Genomic DNA, 10,870 nt, shown 5'->3' with positions numbered 1-10,870 from the left:
TTTGTCAATACCATGTGACAAAGGCTGGCCAATGACAATGTGACTAGAAACGGCTCCTCATGGAATCCCAGAGGATGGTATGACTTCCATTTTGTTTTCCTTTCTTGGCTGGGCTTGGTGGGTTTATTCCATGCTATAATAAGTATATTCTATGCTTGAAGTACCCTAAGTCTTTGCATCACTCTTAAGCATTGAGACAGTCTTCAGTGGCCTTTCATTTGGACAAGAAATAAATCCTTGTTGTATTATTAGGCCATGAATATTTATAGGGTTTTTCTGTGGTATCAACCAGCGCCTTTGACCCGTAGTCACATAACCCCCGAGAGCCATTCTGAAGCATTTCTGAAATATTCCTCATAGAATCATTGAAACATCTACTTATTAATAAGTGGTGCAATCTTTATTGATTTTGAGATAGAACATAAAAAAATCAGGTAAGAATTGTTTGCATAATATATATGGAAATCAACCTATTAAAGTTGTCAAATATCGGACAGAGCCAGAATATAAATTACACATACAGTTTAAAAATTACAGGAAACCATATTATAAAGAGCACTAAAGGGCACTTGTGGAATAGTTGTGTTCCCGTGTAAGCCAGAATGTGGAGAGCCTACTCACAGCACGGAGACAAATCCAGGGAGCAAGGCACCAGAATTCTATGCCGTGAAAAGGGGTGGAAGAAAATCCAACCTAAAATCAAATGCAGGGGTTCACATCATTGAAAACATCAACTTGCCTTTTCACAGTAGGTGTTTTCTGTCAAGGCTACATTAGGAAAAGGGGGGAATAGGATTCATAGCTCATCTGAAGCAACAGAGAGAGATTTTTTGTTGTTGTTGTTGTTGTTGAAACAGTAATGACTGGCAAATCTGATCACCTGCTTCCATCCTAAGTTGGCTTTTTAGGACCTGACACAGGTGGTCTCTCTAACAGCTTACACCTGCTTTCTGATTGAAGCACTGTCCAAATCCTCTACTTAGCCCTCAGGGAGGGCTGAAAGGTCGAGCTGATTTCCCATTCCCTGGAACTGGATTCAGAAGGGTAAAGAATGGCCCAGTTAGGAGACCCATTCGATGTCCATGCAGACTCATGTTCTCTTAATATTGGGAAACGGAGACATAATTGATCTGTCCGTTTGGTATCTCAGAGAACATATCTTAACGGTTCGTTTGTGTCCGCACAATATTTCAAAACCCTAAAATAAAGATGCAGTCTGGAGGCAGAAGAGGAGAGTCAGCTGAGGCTGGGGCACTTTTGAACTCATTCAGATAAACACAGTGACAGAGGGACCATGGGGACAGAGAACAAAGGATGTTTGTGGGAGTATCTGTGGCCACCAAACTCCAAGCGCTAATGGACTCCAATGTGAACCTGTGAATAATTTATGTGGCATCACTTTCTGCCTCTGACAGCTGGTTTGGGAAAACATTCAGAGGACCTGCTGAATAGCAGGGGCAGCTGACACAGTCACCTGTCTTCTCCCTGGAGCTGACTGCAGAACAGTCAGTCCTACTGCCTGGGAGAACTGGTGTAGGGGCAGGGATAGGAGATCCATGGCTTTGTGTAAAATCCAATCTCTTTCCCTTGTAATACGTGACATCTAGGCAGTTGTCTTTCTTCAAATTCTGTGCAGCCAGCGACAGCCCTCCAGTGCATAAGGGATGTGGCATGCAGGCAATGTAGACAACTATGTCTCATGCTTGCAATTCCTAACAAGAATTTAGGGGGAGCTGTTCTTCCAGTCCGGACATAAATTTTGTGGACAGAGTTGGAAAACAGAGCATTGAAAGCAAACTTTCTCTCATTTTCCTAACTCTTAGGTTTCCAGTTTTAGTCGGTATATTCCTAAGCTCTAGGCTGGGTGTGGCTAATTAATTTAAGTCATTCTTGGGTTACAATGATCTATTTTTTTTTTAGTACTATGTTAAAAATTACTACTCTTTACCAGCACTTACTTCCTTCTCAAAGGAGGGCTGTTCAGAGAAAAAAAAAAAAAGACTCAGGCAGAATGACAAACTTTAAAATAATTCAGTCAATGAAAGCCATCCTATAAGGTGTCACTTTTCTCTTTGATTCTCTTGGGAGCTTTTGGATCAGCCAAGCCAGGATCATTAACATATCCTATCTTACCAACGGGTTCAATATATATTTTGGGGGAACACTGTCAAGCTCTGGCAAATGTAAGCCCAAGTGGAAACTCTGGAGATCGGTACACCAGTCATGAAGGGCAGTTTATTCCCTAAAGTGTTACCACAGTTACACAGACATGATGTTTTAAGCAGAACTGATTCTAGGCAGCTTTTGGCAAAGGCCCAAAGACTATCTGTCTATGAAATGGCAAGCACGGGGATCGATCTCCTGGGGGTAACATGAGAAGAACCAGGCATGATCAGATGAAACCTAGAAATTCCAGTACCCAGAGTCACCTTTGGTCGAACTGGAAGTTGGTGGGAAGTCAGATTCCCAAAGAAATCAGGTCCGACTTAGATCACATCAATAGAGAAATCTCATTCAGCAGACCTGCATCTGAGGACGCAATCCAAGGTGTAAGTGTAGCTGAATGAGTTGAACAGATGGACCAAACCAGTGAACCTGCCCAGACTTGGCACAGTAAGAGACAAACGGAGAACAGTCATAACGGTGGGCTGTAGTCATGAACATGGTTAAAAAGGTGGTTTTTTGGGGGGTATCTCTTTATTTTGAAGACAATGCAGGGGTCACAGTAAACAGTAAGTGTGAGATGAAGAGTTCTGCTATCACAGATCCAGTTTCAAAGGAATGTGCAGACTTGTGGCCCAGGGATGTGTCCAATGCAGGCAGCATTGCATGATTCTCCAGTGTATTTGTAAAATAAAAGGTTGTTTTTTGTCTTTCCTTAACTGCACTCTTTAGCAGGAGGTTTATCCCGGCTCCTTGATGATGAGATACTCATCTGTCCTCTTCTAGAGACAGGGTTAGGTTCTCAAGAAGCATTTCTGCTTCAGCTGTTTCTCAAGGGAGGCAGGCTTCTGGATCAGGGGTCAGGAGACCTGAGATCTAGGTTCATTCTCTACTCAATCTTTATTTGAATCACCACGAGACCTGGCTAAAGCTCCTATACTCTGAGCATGGATGTTCTGCCCTAAAAACACGAGGGTGACCAAGGTCATGCTCTAAATCTAAGCACTTTAGAATCTGTGAAACTTTACGCAATTCTGTTGAACTGTATCTCATTCTAGATACCGAAGCTGAGGCTGCCGAAGGCTGGTTTATCACATCCACAGGGAAGAATCTGAACAAGTTTTGACCCTCTTCTTGAAAATGTCCCATTCAGGGAAAGGATGCTGCTGGTGGCCGTATTTCCGCAGTTGGCCTTCCTTTCATATTTAATTAGTTCTCTTTGTCTGAATCTCCTATAAGTCATTCTAAAAAAAAGAGAACTTTCACCACCTAGCCACCAAAACCCAGCATTCTCGGTGCTCTTTCCAATATTTCTTATCTTCCACATTTTTATGGGAAAAAAAAATCACGTTGCAGACAGGTACATGGTTAAAGAGCGACTGAAAAAATACCTAGTTTTATCATGCAATAATTTGGACTATATCTCCACCAGCTTTTTTATTTTTTGTCCTAAAAAAATATTTTCTGGTGTAAACTTAAGCGACATAGGTAACATCACTAATCAATGTTATGGAGTCTATACATTATTGTAAAAACAGACATAAGTAATCATTAGCAGTTTTGGTATGGACCAGTCACTGTGCTGAGGGTTTTATACATAGCTGATTGTCTCACCTGGAATTTAAAATAGGAGGAAATAATTTTGAATGTCCCCAAACCCAAGGTTTTATACAAGACATCTTAATTCATTTTCACTTGTTCGACACTATCATCACTCCCTGGTTTCAAGAACTATGAAAACTACATAGGTACTCTGGTCCTTAATCTTCCCAAAGCTGGGATGTACGGAGCTGCTAGCTGATGCCCTGTTTAGGGTACAGATGGCTGAGTTTCTATCTGGGTAAAATCAGCACAAGAATTTTGGGTTTTCTTGGATGCAGAACACATATGTAGGTTGAAGTTCACGCTGGAAATAGCATGCTTTTTAAGACAAGTGAAGATAAATTCCAAAGGATATCCCCAAACCCCAAAGCCAATTAAAATCTCTATGGTCCTAGATGCCTTGGGGACATAGTCACGAGAACCACAGATGTCTATTCTCTGGAGTGTCATCTGGAGAAGCAACAGGTTGTAGAGGTCAGGGTCTTTCTGGCAGCCTTGTCAAAAGTATAGATGACTTCTGAGAGCATTTCTTCTCTTTCTTCCGAAGTCTTTCATCGGCATGTTCCCATGGGCAAAGCGACTTCCTTCTTTTCAAGTAGAGGTTTTGCCACAATCTGTGCCAGACTTTTTTTGGTCAGTATGATGAAATAGATGCCTCAGCTGCTTGCCAGGCCCCCTTGTGGTGAGGATACAGAGGAGAACGCTAGTTTCTCCAGGAGCCTTCCTCGGAGCCCACATGCTTACATCACTTATTTGGCGCTATAGAGATCAGAATGACGAACCCAAATGTAAAGTTCCCGTTCAATGATCTTCTTCACTTTCTTCTGTGTTGAACTCCAATCCCCCGGCTCCAGGGAAGCATTCCCATTGGAGAACAGTTGTCTGCAACTATGAAACCGGGTAGGAAGAGTCTAAAAGGATCATTGACAGTTGCAGTCACCAGATTTCTTACAGCAGAAACCACACTCTGACCTCTGAAATTCTGTTGCACAACCGTTGGTGTTCAGTGATACCTAGCAAATCTTGCTAAATGAACAACCAAATGAGTGCTTCTTTATTACACTCTCAGAGTGGCATAAAATTATGAGAATGATTTTTGGAGAATTTTGAGTAGATTCTGTTATGCTGTGTTTTCTAAGAGTGATTACTCTTGAGCTACAATGACTAGGAACTGCTTTGTCCAGAAATGTCATACAATGCGTAATTTTTTATTTAATTATTTGGTTTTACCTATACACTTTGGTGTTTTCTACTTACTTCTTCATAATAAATAAGATTTTAAGACATCAGTGTCATATCTAATAAGCCTGAATTCTAAGATTTAAAGATAGCTATTGAAGAGAGCTTTCACAATTCAATGTTTTCTTTTTCCCTCTTCCACAATTCCAGTTTTTGTATGTTTTTTAGTATTCACCTGTATGGTAATATTTAATAGTCAAAACTTAAACTCACTTTTATCAGCTCAAATAGAAACTTTTAATTAGTATTTATAAAATGGGTTCTTCTCATTCATTTTTATCTTGCTAAAATATGTCCCCCTAATGTATGTGTGTGTGTGTGTGTGTGTGTGTGTGTGTGTGTGTGTGTGTGTGCTGTGTGATATTAGGATCAAAGCTGGAAATTGGAAATATCTGTATTGTAGACAAGTACTCCACCACTGAGTTATACCTCCAGTCTTACTTCTTAAAAATTTTTAATGTATTATATTTTGAAACATATATATATATACATATATATATTCAATATATATATATTGAAGTCATCCTTTCACCTGAGAAAACTATTCCCAGTTTTTGTTGGAATTAATTTGTCAGTATTTCTGAGTTTATGCCAAAACTGCTGTGACTTCCTCAGCAAGCTGCAGAGTTACTGGTATGGTTTCTGGAACATGTTATCCAATTCTCGCGGGTTACTCTGTCCTTAGATTCATTTATCTTGACTTGTGAAAGATCTTTGTGAGACACGCACTGTCATATCAAGCCCAGGGCTAGAACTTGTGCACACTCCATCCTAGCCATGGTGACCGTGTAGTGTATCAACAGGTTCTGATGAGTAGGTTTGGTTTGCCGTTCTAGAATTCTTTCAAAGAATGTTACAGTAGAAGGACTCCAGACCATCTTTCTCTTGATTGTTTTCTTAGACAGGAAAGATCAGCTATTAAGGCTCTCAGCATATGTCCTTCCCACAATCTGTATTTGGTTGTACCTTTCTGATATAGACAACTAACTAGACATCTACTAAGTTGATAGTGAACACAAGCCTAATGCCTGCCCCTCTGATTTTTGAATCATCAGGAAAACAAGACTGCTCACTTATAGCTTGCTTAAAGAACAATGTAAGCTCCAGTTGAAAGAATTCCTGGCTAAGAACTCCATTGAACTCCTGAAGAAATGCATCCATGTGTAATATACTGATGCCAGGAAGTTCCGAAAGAACCTTAATACCTTAGGAAAAACTACATGGTGCATATTGTTCTCTGCTTTCCACGCCCAATAACTCATGTACATAAAGAATGGCAGCTTATGTTAGGTGCTCGATAGTACAGCTATTTCTGGTGAAAAACAAATTCTAGGAAAGTCAGATTCAACAACCAAGTCCCCAGGAGGAGGTGTAAGTTTTCTCATAACCCCAATGGCACCACTGAAGTCATATTGAAAGGGGACAGGTCCACAGCATTTGTCTTTCAGAATGCCCGAAAGTCAATTTGAAAACCATAAGGGAAGTCTTAACACGCAGTGTGTGTGTGTGAGACTGTATTAATATATTGCCTGCCTTGTTCTTAAAGGTCAGTAACCATGTATCCACTCATGATATCATCCATAAAGGCTATTCCTCTACGATTCACAGCGCTTGCCATCATTCATGGGATTTCAGGCTCTGGAATTAAGTACCTATAGTCACTGGACAAGCTTTCATCATTATTTGTACTCAGACCTTTGTACAGGACTAATTGGCATGTGGGTTGAAAGAAACCGATTTCTGAGAAATCTCTATCCAACTTGGAGCAAAACACTAGCGTTAGGAATTTTTTTAAACTATCAACCAGATGTCTGCCATGGTATCTATGAATCTTGACAATACAGCAACAGCACTGGCAGAAGTTGTACATAAACACTTATTTAGGGTGTTTTTATCACCTTGATGGTCACCATGACAATCATTTAAAACCAGAGTTTAGATCATGAAAAGACTGAGACACTAATACTGTGGCATAGTGATCTAGCAAAGTCCAACCTTTTTCATTAGAGATTTTCAGCAAGTAGTACTATCTCCCAAGAGGCCACAGGGTGGCTTGTGCTTAACATAAATCCTTCTGCAGCAGGGCAGGGATTTCCAGGCTGTTGGCTGACACTTCAGCAGCTCTTACGAAATTTTAGTGGTTCTAGTATTTTCATTGAGAAAATCTGGGGGGAGTAATAGCAGGTGATTATTGGAATTCTTCCTGTTTGTATATTAATAACTAGTTTGCATTCCCCACCCTGGATCCCACTTACAAAGCATCAAATGGGCACACTTTGCATTCACAGCAGACATCCTCCTCACTTTGAATAAAGAGTGGAGACTGTATCCCATGGATAGAGAGTGCAGGTGTCTTGGCATTATTTCTGGATCCCAGTGTGCAAACGGGATAGTGTGCGGGGAAACTCATGCAAGAAGTAAGTCACCAGGTAGAGGCTTCAAGTCCTCACTCTCCACATGACAACCAAGTGTCTCCAGCAATGTCACTTGACTTGTACCCAAGCTTCCCCCTTTTAAAGAGAGGACTTGTAAGACAATTGCTCTGGATTCTAACTTCCTCTCTGGATTCAAGTACAGGCAGAAGAGTGAGTTGGGATCTTATTTTGAAGACACCAGATATCGCTCCTGCCTAGAGGGGCACCCCACTTCTGGTAAATTTCATTATCTTTGGCTACATAAATTGGGAACAATTTTTCTCTTTTCGGTAGGTGTGTAAGTTTTCCCTCACCAATCCATAACAATGCAATGTTATATTTTGGATCACCAACATTTCACAGATGAGGAAACCGAGGCACAGTACTGAACAAGAGTAGACCAAGTCCCCCTGGGAGCTTCTTAAATAATTTGCCAGCTTTCCTTCAGTGAAATGATTTTTTTTTTTTAAAAAAAAATCTTGGCTTTGGAGATTGATTGATTATCTTGGTCCTGTCCTCTATTTTTGCTCTCATTGGAATGCTGTATGTTTTGGTTGAGAAAACTATTTCCTTGCTCTAGAAAACATTTGATTAACTGGAGCATTTTACACAAAGGGGAAGTGAGCCTAGAAATAACTTAAATTATCCTCTCAGCTTATCCAAATCAAAACCCAAACCAGCCAACCAAAGGAATAGCACAGCTCACCAATATGTCTCCCTGTACTTGTTCGACCATGATTAGAAGAAGAGCAGATAAATGTGTATCTAGAAGAGACTAACAGTGCCGTTTATATAGTGTCAAGTCATGCAAACCATGCTGAAAAGGAAGAGACTTTGTTGCAGTGACACAGGGAGGAAGAAGGCTGTGAGAAGCCCCTGCTTGTAGGGGGGCCACCACGCACATGCATGCGCTTGACACAGCCACTTACACCATTGCTAAGTGTTAGGTGTGAAGAGTAAGTGAGCTGTACAGAGTCTGTCTGCAGTACCAGGAGTCAGCCAGTGACCCTTTCTAAGTGGGCTTGTTGGAAGGGGTCCATATGGAATCCGAAATGCCATCCCCAGTGGATGACATAGGCATGGAACCACTAGGTGTGAAGGGGTCCGTGTCTGTGTCCGTCTCCCCCTCAGCCAAGTACCTTTTCTCCCTCATCCAGCTCGATCCCCCACTGGGGCCAAACATATAATCATCTCTGTCCTGGGAGATGCTGAAGCCACTCGGAGACCGCTCCAGCTCCTCGTGGTTGACAGACATGAGGGATAGAGGCGTGTCACTGTCCCTAGTGATACTTCGTCTCTGGTGAGGTGAGATGTGGTCCGGGTAGGGGCCTTGCAGTTCTGTCTGGGAGTGGTAGCTCACACAGGAGTCCAGAAGAGTCAAGATGGGCAGAACCGTGGGCCTCTCTGCATATACACTTCCCGAGGAGGGAAGGGTGGCCTGAGCCTTTGTAGAACTGGGTCCCCCTCGGGTCAGGTTCACAGGGTCGTGTGAAAAAAACCCATAGGGGCCGACTCTTTCAATGGGCACCTGGTGGAAGTTGTAGGGTGTGTCTGGGGGGCCTGCCTCTGAGTAGTTGCAGATGATGGTTTTCAAATCGGAATACCTGTTGTCCTCTTTCTTCTCCCCTTCTGCGGGGGAGGAGGCCCCCTTGGTCGGGTAGTACTCTGTGACATGCACCTGGAGGCGTTCCATATGTTGCATGTGCATGTCCACAAGGAAGTCCAGTTTCTTCCCCATGTCATGAACCTGGAAAACATAAGGACCTTGGATCACTGCTCCTGGGGGCGGGGATGAGGGTCAATCACTGGAAGGGGTGTTTTGTAAGTCTTGGTAATAACAGCAGCTCTAACTGACTCCAGGCCTTCTGCCAGGAGATCCCATGCACATATTAACATTCATCTAGAAATACACAGGCAAGGATGTGACCTGGAGTAAAAGACAAGAAGACCACAGACAGCTTGAGCATAAGTGTGGCAGGCTTTCATTGTCCCCTCTGGAAGAGGTGATACTACTATTTCAGTCATGAACCGAGGTCCTTGCTCTTTTGAGAGTTCCCTTATATGCAAGCATAGAGGTTTTTAGTGTCTGTTATGAATACCTGGCAACGTATGCTCTGGAGGGCAGTGTCAGTATTAATGGAGTTTTACAGACCTAGAGGCCCAATAGAGGCCCTCTGGCAATGATGGAAGCCGCTTCTGCTTTGGTCATGGCATTCCTAAGTTTGAGTGTCTGTGAGCACAAATGTACAAGCCTGTGCACACATCTGTGTGCAATAGAGATGTTTCATCCCTGACAATTATCATTTGTGAAAAACACACAAGTCTGTGCATCTCCGTGTGTGATATTTATTCCCCCTCAGACAGCTCACAGTTCACCAAATCAGGTGAGTGAGTAACCTCACCGGATGGATGAGGTTGTGAGACTCAGGGAAGGTCGCAGCTGAGGTACATCTGAGCCATAGTTGTAAGGGATACACAGGCATCCTCTATGTGACTTTTGTAAGGGCATCACTGGTAAGCCACAGCCACGTGGAGGTACTCAGATTAATAGAAATGGGTTAATATTTTAACAGAGAGCTAGCCAGTAATAAGCCTAAGCCATTGGCCAAACAATTATAAATATATATCGAGTCTTTGAGCGGTTATCTTATAAGTGTCTGTGGGGACCCAGTGGGCAGAGAGAAACCTGCCCAAGGGGGACCAGACTACATGGAGAAAAGGCTCCTCTACTTCTAGTGCCTGAAACTTTATTTTATGTACGTTACTGACTTAGTTGATTTTTTTACCACCTTACAGTGTGGATGCTTTTATGATGTCTGTTTCACAGGTGACGAAGCAGTGGCCAGAGTGGTGACAACTTGTGAAAGGTCACAGAGCTAATAAATATGAGACCTGGGATTATAAATTAAAATTGAAAAATGAGAAGTAAGAGGCCAATCATTGAGGTTTTTTTTCCATCACCCCCTACATGCATCTAGTTTTAGGGTGATGGATAAAAGTTCTGGGGGTGACTGATGGAGTCACTTATCTAGTGGACTTCAGAGATGAGCTTCGTGGAGTATATTGAGTCAGCCTCTCTATAACTTGGCTTCCTGCCAGGCCTCCTCATGAAGGCCACCCACAGACAGGGACTAGAGCAAAGAATGGAAAGGAACATGAAATGGGGATAAAGAGCTGACATGTGTTAAGGAACTACCATGCAGAAGTGGACAGCAATCTGTTGACTATTCACTGTGCACCATAAAACATCTTAAGTAATTCGTGTGTGTCGGCTCCCTTAATCCTCACGGCAACTTCATGATGTATTTAATTCCCTGTGTGGCAGACAAGCAAATCTGAGGTTCAAAACAGTGATTAACTTGCAGGTGATCACTCGGTCAGTATAAGCGATACTAGGGAATTGATTCCCATATCTGTGAGTGTGTGTGTGTGTGTGTGTGTGTGTGTGTGTG

General features: G+C 42.3%; 1 protein-coding gene across 4 annotated transcripts in view; it reads right to left on the bottom strand.

The window, feature by feature from the left end:
* Positions 1-378: 378 nt before the first annotated feature.
* Positions 379-10,870, bottom strand: part of LOC107977672 (potassium voltage-gated channel subfamily KQT member 3) — a 298,378-nt gene continuing 287,886 nt past the window's right edge. For all 4 annotated transcript variants that reach the window (XM_027431615.2, XM_035449673.1, XM_027431611.2 and 1 more), the window contains one exon: positions 379-9,165. In XM_027431615.2, coding sequence (XP_027287416.1) covers positions 8,431-9,165 — 735 coding nt within the window. In that variant the 3' untranslated portion in view covers positions 379-8,430. The remainder of the gene's footprint in view (positions 9,166-10,870) is intronic.

Source organism: Cricetulus griseus, chromosome 10, assembly GCF_003668045.3.
Source record: "Cricetulus griseus strain 17A/GY chromosome 10, alternate assembly CriGri-PICRH-1.0, whole genome shotgun sequence".
In the NCBI taxonomy this organism is placed as follows: Eukaryota; Metazoa; Chordata; class Mammalia; order Rodentia; family Cricetidae; genus Cricetulus; species Cricetulus griseus.
Note: the sequence above shows the minus strand (reverse complement) of the source record. Positions and strands in the feature narration are given on the sequence as shown.